General features: G+C 55.1%; 1 protein-coding gene across 1 annotated transcript; it reads left to right on the forward strand.

The window, feature by feature from the left end:
* Nucleotides 1–1,368: 1,368 nt before the first annotated feature.
* Nucleotides 1,369–15,268, forward strand: ADORA2B (adenosine A2b receptor). Its single transcript, XM_053995474.1, has 2 exons — nt 1,369–1,897; nt 14,255–15,268. The coding sequence occupies exons 1-2, from the start codon at nt 1,533–1,535 to the stop codon at nt 14,934–14,936; spliced, it is 1,047 nt and encodes a 348-aa protein (XP_053851449.1). The 5' UTR covers nt 1,369–1,532; the 3' UTR covers nt 14,937–15,268.
* The last annotated feature ends 12 nt before the right edge of the window (nt 15,269–15,280 follow it).

The following is a 15,280-nucleotide window of genomic DNA, read 5'->3' on the forward strand; positions in this document are numbered from 1 at the left end:
CTTCCAGGCAAAAACTGAGGTTTGAATCCCGGGATTTAAGGGCTTCCCTGATCATGCCATCATGAGATTGGTTCTTCCCTGTGACAGCAGAGTGCCTGGAATGCAAAGTGCAAAGGTGGTGGGAGTGCAGAGGGCAGCACTGTGATGCTCCTGTGTGCAGATCCTTCTGTGTGTCCCCATCAAATTAAATGTACCCCTGGAACAGCTTGTTTTCAGCATCCTGAGATGTCCAACTTGATAAAAATTACTTTGTTCAATATAAATTGAGAGTCCCTCTTTGTATCTGTCTGACCCAAAGCATTGCTGGTCAACAGGAGAGTTTCCATTTGCACTACACCCAAAGGAATCATTTCAATCTTCTTTTTCCCATATGTTTTTTGCTCTGATTTAACTCTGGATCCTCAGAAAACATTCCCTTCTGCAGGATTTAGTTTACAACTTTGTTTAAAAAAAGAGAAATCAATGGCAATTTATTTTACTTTCCGTTTGCTACAGGACAGGTTTATTTTCTTTAATTGTTTGGATTTTTTTCCACTTTCTACCCCGGGCTATTCAGTGCTGCTGGATGCTTCAGCAGTGGTGTGAAATTCAATCTCTGTTCTGTGTTTTGATGGTGAACACAATATAAAGCATGAAACCTGTGATGAAAAGGTAACCAGTTATTAAATTACCTCCACCTTCCCTGCTGGTTTAAGATCCACCAGAGCAGACAACCCCTTCAGGTACAACTTTTTTTAAAGCTCCTTAGACCGAAACTCAACCACTTGAGCCCTGTGAGTAACAGCATTTGCTAATCCGTGGTATTTTGCCATTTCTTACAACAGGAAATGCCCCGCTGTGCCATAACCATACAGAGACCGAGCGCTGCCAGGATTTTGTGAAATCTCCTGCTTTGGGTCAGCGCTCTGCTGGTGGCGAATTTTATTTTCGGCGCGGCAACTCCGGTGTCCCGGAGCAGCAGCAGCATCTCGACTTTGGCGGCAGCGAGGGCAACTTTTGATTCCGAATTGCGCGAGGCGGTGCCCAAAACCTCCGGGGAGCCGCACAGGCCGGGCCGGGGGAGCCGTGCCGGGGCCGGGGGAGCGGGAGCGGGGCCGGGGGAGCGGGAGCGGGGCCGGGCGCTGCGGGGGCGCGGTGCCGGTGCCGCCGGGTCCCGGCCAATGGCTCCGCGCCGCGCACTCCCCGCCCCGCTCGCCCCAGGAGCAGAAATAGCCCCGCCGCCGCCGGCAGCGGCTTTTCCGCGGGCAGCGGGCGGCAGCGGCGGAGCATCCCCGGGCGGAGCATCCCCGGGCGGAGCAGCCCCGGTCGGGCCGGCCCCGATGGCCCCGCGGGCGGCGGCGGGCGGGCGCTGAGCGGGACCCGCGGATGCCGGGCGGGGGCCGGGCGCTGCGGGCAGCGGGGGGCCGCGACCCGGGGCTCGCCGCGCCCCTCCGGCCCCCCAGGGCCGCGGGGAGCCCGGACATGGGCGTTCGGCTGCCCCGTGGCGTGTTGGTACCTGCGGGAGGGCGCCCGGTGGAAAGTCCCTTCTTCCCATGAGCAGCGCCTGCTCCCGGCGCTGGGCTCTCGCCATGGACACTATGAAAACCACCTACATCGTGCTGGAGCTCATCATCGCCGTGCTCTCCATCGCTGGCAACGTGCTGGTCTGCTGGGCTGTGGCCATCAACAGCACCTTGAAGAACGCCACCAACTATTTCCTGGTGTCGCTGGCCGTGGCTGATATCGCCGTGGGGTTGTTGGCCATCCCTTTCGCCATCACCATCAGCATCGGCTTCCAGGTGGATTTTCACAGCTGCCTCTTCTTCGCCTGTTTCGTGCTGGTGCTGACCCAAAGCTCCATTTTCAGCCTGCTGGCGGTGGCCATCGACAGGTACCTGGCTATTAAGATCCCACTGAGGTAAGAGGTTGCAGTGGGAGCGGGCAGCCACATTCCCTGACAGCCCGGGTCTGATCTTCCTGCTCTCAGCGTGCAGGAACTTCTAATCTCTAGTGCTGTCCCAAAAGTTTTGCTGCTGACAGGTGATGGAAATAACAGAGGTTTGTCATTCGCTCGCTGGGATCAGTGTCCTACTTCTTGCTTCAGAGTACACCTGGAAGTTCAGTTTCTTGAGGATCTTTGCCTTGGGAGGGTCAGGGGTTTCTCGGACGGGCCTGCAGTGATGTAAGGCTGTGTTTGAGATGGTTGTGGCTCGTCTGTGCAGGTATTTATACAGCCCCTTTATTGCGGTGCCCAGGCATCTCCCATGTAATTAAATAGAGGAGCAGCCACTCTTTCTCCTATTTCCTACTGTGAAAGGAGCAGAGGGGAGCAGAAAGAGTCACACGTCAGATTTTAGCTTTACAGTTCAGTCTCACCCAAGTGCAGCATCTAAAACATTAATTGTTTTCCTTCTAATTCATGGTAACTGAATTAAAATGGGGAAAACTGTATGGAATAGAAGTTACAGGCACCTCTCCAGTGGGCTGGTGCAGCAGCTTCCTTAAGCTGAAGTGCACCAAACCCCGAGCTTTGCATTATGAACCACCTGAGTTTGCTCATCTCAGTCTCCTCCGTGTCTCAGTTGTCCTTCCCTGGGAATAAGACACTGGTGGAGCCCCCCGGGAGTCCAGGAAGCTCCAGGGACTGGCCGGGAGCAGAGGCTGTGGGGAAGCAGGGCAGCTGTGGCGCAGGGACCTCAGCTGAACTCCGCAAAGCCGCAGCTTCCCTGGATTCTGCTCGTCCGCGGCATCTCCCGTGCGCGAGCAATGAAGTCACCCTGAAATGACTTCAAACAAGAAAACCCTTTCACCCTGTTCTGGCACCTTGCATCTGAGACCTCGCATAGGCTGAGCAAATATTAATTAGTCATCAGGCGGGGTGGAGGAGCGTGGCTGTGTGTCATGCGAGCGTGGAAATTCCGGGTGTCGCGCAAGCGGGAGCGGACCTGCAGCACAGCAGGGACGGGGACAGGGACAGGGACAGGGACAGGGACAGGGACGGGGACAGGGACAGGGACAGGGACAGGGACAGGGACGGGGACGGGGACAGGGACAGGTTGTTTCCAGCATCCCTGACCCTGTTTCAGACCCCCCCGGCCACCCAGCCGGGCTCACAGACCCACCCTGGCTCCGGAAAATGCTGTTGTGTCTTTTCCATCCTTTCGTTCGGGGCTTTCCCGGGATGGTGGGGCAGCGGCACAGCAGCAGCTACAGAAGCGGGTCAGATTTTTGAGTTTCAGTTTAATCACACCCCTGGACACGAGCTGTCAGGCAATAACTCTATTTTTGTACACAAACACTTTCTGCAGCTAAGGAAACTGTGGTGAGGGGTTTGTGCTCTGCTCAGAGAGGACCAGAAATGCTCTGAGGGATCGTTCCTGTGCTTGCAGAGGGAAGTGGCTTTGCCAGCTGATGAAACTGCCGGTATTTCCTGCACTCCTTTTCCCCCAGTCCTGGTCTCAGCAGGTTTGCTCGACTCCATCAGGGCAGTTCATCCCAGGGCAGTTTTGCCTTGCTTTGGGATTCTTTCCCAGCTTCGCTTTCCTCGCCCCGTCTCACGCCAAATCTTTTACTCCATTTGCACAAATATCTTTATTCCTATGAGTGCTTTTGAGCTGGACACAAACAGAGACCAAGGAGTCCCATCCTAGGCTGGCTGAAGTGCGAAATTTGGGTTAAACTCCATCTTGGCACTGAGGCCTATTTCAGTGCTCTCAGAAGGCACCAGCAAGTAAAAAACTCCTTCCAAAGGAGGGGGGTTCTCCCTGGGAGGAGCAGGACAATGGACAGGCCTCGGTGACAGGAGATTTAGGGACTGATACCGAAAGGCTTTTTTTAGTTGTACACCAAGATCAAAAGGAGGTTATAAATCTACACAGGCAAAACCCTTCTGGACAGCACCAGGGTTTTCCCAGCAAGGCTGGGTTGGAGTTTTCTCTTCAGCATCTTTATTTCACAGTGCTGCTGGCAGGGAGGGGGGAGGAACTTCTCCCAGCACCCTCCCTGGGCAGGAGGGCTGTGCTGTGGGAACAGGAAGCTGATCATCAATTTCTAGGAATGGAGACAGTAGGAAAAGCTTTTCTCATTTAAACACCCATTCTGGAGGCCAGTGCAGAGGCTGAAACCAGGCCATGAAGTATTAAATGTTTAAGAAAATGATTTGTGCCCAGCCCTGTCCAGCGATTACCATAAGTAATGTGGTTGTTGCAGAGCAGATGAGTGTCCTTGTCACATCCAGTGCTCCATCAGCTCCCTGTGGAGAGCTCTGCAGGGACATTAAGGACTGGCTGTGCCACATTATTTAATACCCTTTCAGAGCTGTTTGAAAGGCTGGGCAGGCCCGTGGGCTGGGGTGCACAGCAGAACTTTGCATTACAGCCAGGCTAATAATGGATTTTTCAGCTCTGTGGCTGAACTAAAAATCCCATGGGGAAGAGGAAAATTGTTTCAGTGAAACTGGAACAGCGATGTTGGGAGGTTTCAGTGGAGCAAAGTGATCCTGACCAACCTGGCAGATTTTGGGTTGAGTTGCCCAACCCTTCCGATGTGGCTGTGCTGCTCTTTGAGGTCAAGACCTCCTCACTGGGGAAGGAACTGACAACTTCTCATCTGGAGAACTGCAGAATAAAAATCTTATTTTAAAAAGGGTGGTTTAGAGCCCTCCCTCTTCTGGCTAAAAATATTTGCTGAATTTGACCCGAAGCCATGAATTCTTTCTGTCCCTCGAAACTCGTATTTCGCTTGTTTGCTTTTGATGAATCCACTGTTTGTGGAGAAGCCCCCACCCACGCTGCCCGTCCTGTGCAGCTGCAGCTCCCAGCCCTTCCCTGTGTCCCTCCTCCCTTGGCCATCACCTGGATGCAGCTCCTTGTCCTCGGACACTCTGTCCCCTCTTCCTGCACCCTCCTGGCCGCTGCCACCCCTGAGTGCCCATCCCTGTGCCCAGGGACACAGCTCCATCCCAGCTCTCCTCTGCCAGCCTGACCCCCCCAGCACTTCCTCCAAGCAGGATATCCAAGCCAGGGAATCGAGCATCTCTCAGCAGCAGCAAATCCATCCTGCAGAGAGCACTTGGCACAGAGGCTTTTGCTCTCTGGCTTCCTCCAGGGCTGGATTTCACCCCACAGTCCCGTAGCTGGGAGCCAAAGAAGATTTGTAGGTGGAATAAAACAGTTTCCTTTTATTTGCATTAACCCAAATCCTTTGGCATGGTGAAGAATTGTTGGTAGGGATGGATGCCTGGAACAAACGTGTCAGGAATTAGGGAGGGAGAGGAGAATCTGTATTTAGAGAGCAAAAGGAGAGTGGAACACTGAGCAACAGCACACTGTGTGTGCCCCTGTCCACTGGTACCTCCTGCAGGACAGTGAACGTGGTGCTGCTGCCTGGCAAACACCCCAGCTGGGACCTGCCATGGGAAAATGATCCCCAGCTCCCTGGGATTTGAGCTGATCTGCTGCTTGTCCTGGGTTTAGTTCTCTCCCATCTTCAGCTTTACCCCTTGCAGATGTGCAGGACTGATGTTCCAGGGAAGCTTTGCTATGAACTGGAGCAGGGTCCCAGCCACATCCTCTCCCTTTCTGCACATCTTGGAGCCCTTGCTGCCCCTCCTGCAGCCAGAGGATCCTCATATGGATTCCCAGTCACTTAATGGGATCAGGATCTGTTAATGGTGCTGCCCTGATCTGCCTCTGCTCCTGCCGGTGTCCCACAGGAGCTGCTGCCCCCCTTGGCTTTCACATGAGGAAGGCAGGAGTGCAGCTCCTTCCTGCTGCTGTCCTCGTGGGACAGATTAAATTTGGGTTGTTGCTGTTTTTTCCTCATCCTTTCCAGAGGTGGCCTGGCTGATGCTGAGGCTCTGCTCCCCTGTGCTGCAGAGGAGGGGTTCCCTCTGCATTCCCCTGCAGGGATTTGCTCCCAGATCCCTGTCAGCTCCCAGCTTGCTGCTCAGCAAAGCAAACTGGTGGGGTTTGATGTCAAGTGGGAGGGCTGGAGCCACTGGGGAGCAGAGAAAATCCTCTTGGTGTTCACCTGCCACTCTGTGAGTGCCATCAGCACACAGAGCTGCAGCTGCTCTTCCTCCCTGTGCCCTTGCCTCATTTCCTTTTGTCCTTGCACTGCCCTTCATCCGCACCCCTGGGCGAGTTCTGCTGCTCCTCTGTGGCTCCCATGCTGTGCCCACTCCCTGAGCATCCCAATTCCTGCTTCCAGAGCCTCCGACCCCTCAGGATGCTGTGCCTGGCCTTGGTTATCACTGAGTTATAAACTGAAGTGCCACAACCCAGCAAGGGCAGGAGGGCTGGGCTGCTCACTTGAGCAATGGAGCTGTCACATCTTTAGGGAAGTTTGTGGCAGCCAAGCTGGGCCCAGGGGACGTGGGAGGCCCTCCCAGGGCTGCCACTCACTCCAGCCTTTGGATGCAGCCAAAACACAACAACAAAATCAGGAATAATCACATGTGCCCTCGTGGCAGTAAAGTAGAGAGGGGAAATCACAGCTATTTTGAGCTGTGAGCAGCCTGGTTTCCTTAAAATGCACGTCCCAGATTTTTATATCTTTTCCGCACCTCCAAGGCCACTTCCCTCCCAAAAAACAAAAGTCCTGACAGGAAAAGGAACTGGGACCTCTTTGGGACCTCTGCCCCCTCTGCAGAAGCTGGGGGACAGCAGGGATGGCAGGGAGCATCAGGGATGTCAGGATTGGCTCCAGGCTGTTGGCTGAGGGCGCTGATCTCCAGGCTGAGTCAGAACCCAGATCTTTGCATTTAGAAGGTTTTTATTCTGTTTTGGCCAGCTCAATCTGTAAAAAATGCAGGTTCGTTTAATTTTTTTTTTTTTTTTTAAAGGAACCTTTGAAATCCAGCAAAATTTTGCTCCAGATGATCTTTTGACCTCTCCCTGCAAAAAATACACGAAACCAAAATGTTTTGGCAGAAACTGTTTTATTTTGAAGTTGCAAGTTCTTGCTTTGTTAGTTATCGAGTTGCTGCTTGGGATTTTTATGAAATTTGCTGTTTGCCAGAGCAATGAGCACAGACCACAAAACTGAATCTTTGAAGAGTGTTCTGCCCCACCCTGGGCTGCCCCAGGCAGTGACCACGCGGGGTTTGGGGACTCCCCTTACTGTGTTTGATCCACAAGATGCCAGGAATTCGTGACTCCAGCTGTGCCTACAGATGTGTCAGTCCTGTCCCCACCCCACCGGCTCTCAGGCTTGCAGACTGGACTGAGTTTAGGGAATTTGTGCAATCCAAAAAGAGGATTAACTCCTAATCCAATGGATGACATGAGGCCTGGGCATGAGCCACAAATAACCTGGGAGTGCATCAGTGGGGGTGTGTCCCTGTGTGTCCCTGCTCTTACACCCCGCAGTGCCCTGTGGGCACTGGTGCCACTGGGACCAGAGCTGCTGGACCCACTGGGGACAGGGGACAGAGCACAGTCCCTGCAGGAGCTGTGGGAGCAGCTCTTGGCCATGTCCCCCTTTCCCAGTGCTCAAACCTTCCATGGGATGTGCCCCTTGTGCTGGCACAGGGCTGGGCGCTCTGTCCAGCCTGGAAGTGCCCGGGCAGGGAGGAGAGGACGGGCCGGGCTCCTGGAGCTGCTGGGATGGGCTGGGATGAGGCGCGGGTGGGCTCGGCGCTGCCCCTGCCCGGTCCCGCAGCCCCGGGGCTCTGCGGGCAGGGCAGCTGAGCAGCAGCTCGGTGGGGCTGCGGGGTGGAAAGGCAGCGCTTTGGGAACTTTGGGAAGGGGGTTCCACCCCTTTCATTGCAGAAAGAGGGACCCAGCAGAGATCTGCCATCGCCCACCCTGCTCTGCTATCGCAGTGAGCCGGCACTGGGAGGGGCAGTGGTCAGCGCTGGGTGGGACTCGGGATCGACCCCAGCCCCTATCGCACCTCTGCCAGGCACCTTTAACTCAGCCCCTGGTGCTGCACAGCCAGGCCTGACCCCCGGCGGGTTCGGAAGGACAAAAATCCCCAGCCCCAGGCCCCAGCAGGCGATAAGGCTGGGCTGCAGAGCCCGGGGGAGCTGAGGAGGAGCTCAGGCCTTAAAGAGGGGAGAACTGCAGGGCAGTGTTCTAGGCCTGGCTCAGAAACACAGAGCACCGGGACCACGCTGGTTCCACACCAGGGTCACACTGATTCCACACCAGTGTCACAGAAGTGTCACGCTGATTCCACACCAGTGTCACAGCAGTGCCACGCTGATTCCACACCAGTGTCACACCAGGGTCACACTGATTCCACACCCGTGTCACAGCAGTGTCACGCTGGTTCCACACCAGTGTCACACCAGTGTCACACTGATTCCACACCAGTGTCACACCAGGATCACACTGGTTCCATACCAGTGTCACAGCAGTGCCACTCTGATTCCGCACCAGTGTCACAGCAGTGTCACATTGATTCCACACCAGTATGACACCCTCCTGCAGGCACAGCGCCGTTTTGGGGCAGCTGCTGCTGTTTGGAAGTCGGGGGCTGCTGGAGCGTGGGAGCAGCGCGCAGGGCGAGGGGCTGAGCTCATTTCCTTCCTGTGCTCCGGGGCGCTGCTGGCCTCTGTTTGGCCCAGCCCGGCTCGGCCCAGCCCGCCCCGCTGACACCCCCGGTGTCTGAGCTCGGCTTTCAGCCGCTGTTTCTCACCCTGCGGAGCAGCGAGCACGGGCAGATCTCACACGCAAACCCCTCGGGGCCCCTCGAGAGGCGAGAGGCGCTCGCACCTCCCCAGCCCCGGCAGTGCCCAGCAGGTGCAGGGCTGCAGGTTCCCGTGCGACTCCCCACATTACCGGCCATGTGCCATCTGCCGGTTTTATTCCCTTCCCGTGCTCCTCCTCCCCACACTGCCGCACACCCGGTGCCCCCTGGCTGTCCCTGTCCCCAGGCGCTGCGGGGACAGCAGTGGCCGGGCTGAGGCAGGGGTCCCTGTCCCGGCTCCGGCGGCACCCCGGGGTCCCGGGAGCGGGGAGGGCACGGATGAGAATATCTCGGGCAGGTTTTAAACCTGCAGGTGTTCGACAGCCCCGGCTCGTGGCTGGGGACACGGGGACCCAGGGAGGGGACACTCCCTTCCACCCGAGAGGGCTGCGTGTGCCCGTTCCTCTGCTTGTCCTGCTGCTGGCCCGTGAGCTCACCTGAGCCGGGGCTGGCGGGTGGCACTGTGACACTGTGACAGTGTGACAGCATGACAGTGTGACAGTGTGACAGCGTAAGAGTGTGACAGTGTGACAGCGTGAGAGTGTGACAGCATGACAGTGTGACAGTGTGACAGCGTGAGAGTGTGACAGCGTGACAGTGTGACAGTGTGGCACTGTGACAGCGTGACAGTGTGGCAGTGTGACAGTGTGAGAGTGTGACAGTGTGACAGTGTGACAGTGTGAGAGTGTGACAGTCTGACAGTGTGACAGTGTAGCAGTGTGACAGTGTGACAGTCTGACAGTGTGACAATGTGACAGTGTGGCACTGTGACACTGTGGCAGTGTGGCAGCGTGACAGTGTGACACTGTGGCACTGTGACACTGTGGCAGTGTGACACTGTGGCAGTGTGACAGTGTGACACTGTGACACTGTGGCAGTGTGGCAGTGTGACACTGTGGCACTGTGGCAGTGTGGCACTGTGACACTGTGACAGTGTGACACTGTGGCAGTGTGACAGTGTGACACTGTGGCACTGTGACACTGTGACAGTGTGACACTGTGACACTGTGGCAGTGTGACACTGTGACACTGTGGCACTGTGACACTGTGACAGTGTGACACTGTGGCACTGTGACACTGTGGCACTGTGGCACTGTGACACTGTGGCAGTGTGGCAATGTGACACTGTGGCAGTGTGACACTGTGGCACTGTGACACTGTGGCACTGTGGCACTGTGACACTGTGGCAGTGTGACACTGTGACAGTGTAGCAGTGTGGCAGTGTGACACTGTGACACTGTGACACTGTGGCACTGTGACACTGTGACACTGTGGCAGTGTGACACTGTGACAGTGTAGCAGTGTGGCAGTGTGACACTGTGACACTGTGACACTGTGGCACTGTGACACTGTGGCAGTGTGACACTGTGACACTGTGGCAGTCCTGCCCAGCGGAAGGCCGGCAGTGCTGCTGCTGTCCCCGCACACAATGGGGACAGATGCAGGAGGAAGTGATTTGTCTGCCCGGGACAGGGACACTCGCAGCTGTCCCTGTTCCCCAGCTGATAGCGTTACCACTGATCACAGCTCCGGCCACCAACTCCTTCCTGGTTAAACAGCACAGCTTTTTCTTTTTATTTATTTTTCTTTTTCTTTCTTTTTCTTTTCCCCCTCCTCTCTGAGGTGCAATTTATGATTCATGTAAAATGTCCTGCCAGGATATTTCAGCTGCTGTGTGATGTCCGTTCTATGGCTGTGCATGGAGCACAGAGGCAGCAATGGTGCTTTTTTTGCTAAAGCTAAAAAAAAATAATAAAAAAAGAGCAAGATACAAAGTACAGCTGTGAGGAGGTGACAAGGACACAATGCTTGGCAGCCGAGCTGCTCTCACCCCTTGTGAATGGAGGTGTCTGTGTATTTCCCTTCACACTTAAAATAGAAATACATGAATTGTCACTGGCTGTTTGTACCAGAGCACCTGCCTGCTCCCAGTTCTGCACCCTCCGTCTGCTCCTCCCTGCATCCAGCAGCCTGGGCATGGGGCAGGGTGGGGAGGCAGCTGGGGAGCAGAAGCCATGTGTGAGTTTGGAGTTTAAGCTCTGGAATTGTTCATCAGAGGCTGATCTTGCTCTGAGAGAACCCAAAGTCCTTGAGGAGCCTCTGCTCTGGCACAGGGACATGATGGACAGGCCAGGGCTGTGTGGCACCACCAGGCTTTGATGTGGGACAGGCAGGATTCTCCTGCTCCTGCTCTCTGACATAAATCTTGTGGCAATGACAACCCCATTCCAGAGTGTTCCCTCCAGGCTGCCCCAAGCCCTTCACCCCAAAAGCTGAATTTCTCCTGCTGTGCTTTCCTTGTTTGACAGAGCTGAGGGGCAGCAGGGCTGGGGTGAGCTCCCCGGGGTCCGCAGGGGCTGGTGGGCCGATGCCAGGGACGTGCAGGACATGAATCAGTTCCTGCCTTTGGGAGCCAAACTCCTGCGAGGCCGGGCTGGCAGCGTGTCCTGCTCTGTGCCAGCTGTGCTCAGCACCAGCCTGGACCACTTGGCTGCTTCCCAGCCCCAGGAAATGGCAGCAGAAATGCAAAAAAACCCAGCCCTGAGCATCCTCCAACACGCAGAGCGAGATTTCCTACCAGAACTCGCTCTTCCGGCGTTTGCTGTGCTGCTCTCCCAGGAAAACTCTGGGTTTTGGAGGGGCCACGGGGGATGCCTGCTGTGGCAAGGCCACCAGGAACAGGGGACACCTCGTGGAGCCCTGGCTGGAGCCTTTGTGGCCGTGTGGGTGAGGGCACAGCGGGGACAGCCCCAGCTGCCCACGGGGACGCTGCAAAAGCTGAGCTCTCCTCCAGCACTGTCGCCCTGCAGTGACACCGGTGGCCCGTGCACAGCTCCTTCCATCAGGACAGGAGCCTGACTCAGCCCACCATGGCCTCGGGGCGGTAATTAAAGCCTTCATGGTGATTGCACCAGTAAAGAGACTTTGCCTGGCAGTGGAAAAGGAACTAACACATTGCCAGGTTATTTAATTCCAATAAATCATTTAAAAATATTCAGCTGTTATTTACATTAAGGCAACATTTGATGCCTCCAGGGGGAAGCGTAGAGATGATTCAATATTTGTTATACATTAGTTGAGCAGACTTAGGTGAGTAAATTTATTTAATAGGTGGTGGTTTTTGTTTTTTTTTTTTCTTTTTTTGCCTAATAATATTAAGACTAAAAGAGACTGAAGGAGGAGTTTGCTGGAGAATTCTGAGCTGTGAAAATCTGTTGGTTCCTCACTGTCTGACCCTGTTTTATTGAGCTTAGGAAAGAGCTTGTGAGACTCCATACCTGGATCTGGTGGCATTCATTAATTTATTTTTTTAAGCGTGTACTTAACTTGTGTTGACTTAAGGGCAATACAGGCAGGGTCCCACCAAATAAGTGTATTAAGGTAATAACAAGGTAATTAATGAACAATTCTAGGACATCAGGCTGTTCCCAATTTCACCTTGGGCTCTTCTGGCTGGCCACAGCAATGACCATCAGCAGCACCTGCCATCAGCTGGATGGAGAGATGGTGGGAGGGCTTTGCAATGCAAATTCTGGGGAAACGAAGAGCTCCATTTCTGGGGAAAGAGCAGGGCAGTTGTTCCCTGTGAAAAACCATCTCCACCTCTTTCCTGGGCCTCCAGCCCTCCCCATTGCTCAGCTCTGGCTCTGGCAGGCTGAGAGCCCAGGATGTTTTCACATCTTCTCTCAGATGTAAAAGTGCCACGGTCCCTCTGCAGCTCCACTGGGAGCGCTGGGAGGAGCCAGCAGCTCTAAAATAAACAGGCCACGAGGACAGCCACTGGAACATCAAGTGGCTTCTTGACTGGTCTTGTAAACCTTCAAGCCAAAGCCTTATCTTAGCAGAAGAGTTCAGAAGAGCAGATGGAAGAAGCCTTATTTGGGGCCAAGTGTTTCCAGCAAGAGGCAGCACCGAATGTCACCAGCCTGGGACCTCAGCATGGCCACGGTGGCTCCTCCTGCTCCTGAGCACACAAAACCCTCCATTCCTTCAGTTTCTGTTTCTAAACTATGGGCCCTTTGGCGTTTCCCAGTCTCACCACGGTAGTTTTTGGGATGGAGCACCTGGAGAGATCCTCTTAGCAGGGCAAGCATGAGCCACAGCTGCAGTGTTCCCTTTCCACTGCAGAGCTGAGAGAGCAGCAGCTCCTGGTGCCTCTGCAGCACTGACTGAGCTTGGCCAGGGCTGTAGCTCAAGACTCAGACTTTGCCAAGAGATTGGATTTCTGTCAACTTCTCAAATCTCAATGATTTCACGTCCCACAAGCCCAGACCAGCTCCAGCTTCTGAAAACTTAATGTGGGGTCTCAAAAGCAACAGGCTTGGCCTCACTGATGCCCTATTTGAGAACGTCTCATCTTCTAAGTATTGAAACTTATTAAAAATGAGAGAAAAATGCAGGAGAAGCCCCTCAGTGGCTGGATCTACCCTTCAGACACCAACCCATGGACTGCTGACAATTCAGCAGCACCTAAATGCGCCTGCTGCTCCTGCATCCTCCCAGCCAGCCCAGCTGATGCCTGAAGAAGGAGCTGAGGGCTCCCCCAGCCCCTCTTTGACCCTCAGTTGGTGCTGGCAGACCCCCACTGTCCCCCCCATCCTTGCAGGAGGAGCAGGAGGCTCAGCTCACACGAGTGCAGTGATTCACAGGCACAGCTGCAGTTCTGTGGGAATAAAACCCTCCCCTGCCTCACGGGCCGGAAGAAAATCAGAACAAACGTTCTTAGGGAAGGAGAAGCAGGGCAGCCAAGCCAGAGTAAACAAGCACTGAGAGAAGGGTGTGGGAAGGAGGGGACGTGTGGCAGCCAGCAGACTCTGACTGGCTGTGGAGAGGACAGGAATGGGTTTCTCATGTTGTCTTCTGGCTGGTCCTTCCTATCTCCAGACAGGGATCTGACTGATGCTTTGATTTTGGCAGCTGCTCTGATTGCTCCCAAACCAGACTTTTGACTTTTGCTGCTTCAGGTTCCAGCTCTGCTTGTGTCTCTGAGCATCTGAGGGCTGCAGGGGCCATGAAAGGACTCCGGGATGAGGAAGGTGTGGGGCAGCACCAGGCTCAGCACTGCACCAACCTGTCCCTGGGCCACAGTGGAGCTTCTTCATGACCCATGCGGGATTGCAACATAGAACTGGGCACCAGCATTGCCCCAGCTGGACGGGGTCAGCCCAGGAATTGGCCCAGCAGCTGCCCCAGCGTGCCCAGCAGCGGCTGCTCAGAGGCAGAGAGCATCAGCCCCAGGGAGCCTCCCTGTCCGTGCCCTGCTGGCAGTTGGTGGTTTAGGATCACGCATTGATAAAGCCTTTTTAAAGCCTCCAAGTCCCTTCCCTTCCCTTGCAGGGGGTTTGTGGGCTGGGGCAGTGCCTGGCGCCTCTCAGGAATAGTAAATGAGTCACCTCCCCAAATCACGGTGTGTGGGTGGAGACACAGGTGAGAGGTTTTGCCCCTCGGGCGGTCAGAGAGGTGAGGCCCCCTCGTGGGTGTGGGTGTGGCTTTTGCCTCATTAACCAAAACACTGATGACTTTAACTGCAGGGAAGCCACCAGTGCTCATTTATATAACATTTGCTGTGGTTTTGCTGCAGGTACAACAGCCTGGTGACCGGCAAGCGGGCCAGGGGACTCATCGCAGTGCTGTGGCTCCTGTCCTTTGGGATTGGACTGACCCCACTGATGGGCTGGAATAAAGCCATGAGTGGCTGTCCCAATGCCACCAACGAGACAGGGACAGACCCCCACGGCTGCTTCATCTCGTGCCTCTTTGAGAACGTGGTGACAATGAGCTACATGGTCTACTTCAACTTCTTCGGCTGCGTGCTGCTCCCGCTCGTCATCATGCTGGGGATCTACATCAAGATATTCATGGTGGCCTGCAAGCAGCTGCACCAGATCGAGCTGATGGGCAACTCCAGGACCACCCTGCAGAAGGAGGTCCATGCAGCCAAGTCTCTGGCCATCATCGTGGGGCTTTTTGCCTTCTGCTGGCTGCCCCTGCACATCTTGAACTGCATCACGCACTTCCACGAGGACTTCTCCAGATCCAAGCCCGAGTGGGTGATGTACGTGGCCATCATCCTGTCCCACGCCAACTCTGTCATCAACCCCATCATCTACGCCTACAGGATCCGGGATTTCCGCTGCACCTTCCGCAAGATCCTCTCCAAGATCCTCTGCAAGGCCGACGACCTCCCCAAGTGCCCCTCTGAGCACAACCAGCACCTGACTGTCATCAACATCAGCTCCCCCGCGGCCTCGGTGACCGTATGACCCTGCCCCTGCTGCCCCTGGGCTCCAGCCCGTCCCTGGCACTGCCCTTCCCCGTGTGAGCAGTCCCAGGAGTGCTCAGAGATGACCACTATGCACTCGTGCAGCTGTGTTTTTATTTTTATTTTTGTAATTAACGTCGTGCCTGGTAGAGGAGTGACCTGAGCGGGGACACTGAGTGCAGCTCGCCCTCCTCTGTAGCCCCAGGGGGACTGAGAGCTGTGATCCTGTTGTGTTTCCTTTCCAGGTGTTTCCTTTCCAGGCTGGACACTGACTGGAGAAGACTCACCTGCTGGGGGGGTGTTTCCCCAATTGTGCTGCTCATGTCAAGTCATAGGATCTTTATT

This window comes from Vidua macroura, chromosome 20 (assembly GCF_024509145.1).
Source record: "Vidua macroura isolate BioBank_ID:100142 chromosome 20, ASM2450914v1, whole genome shotgun sequence".
Taxonomy (NCBI): domain Eukaryota; kingdom Metazoa; phylum Chordata; class Aves; order Passeriformes; family Viduidae; genus Vidua; species Vidua macroura.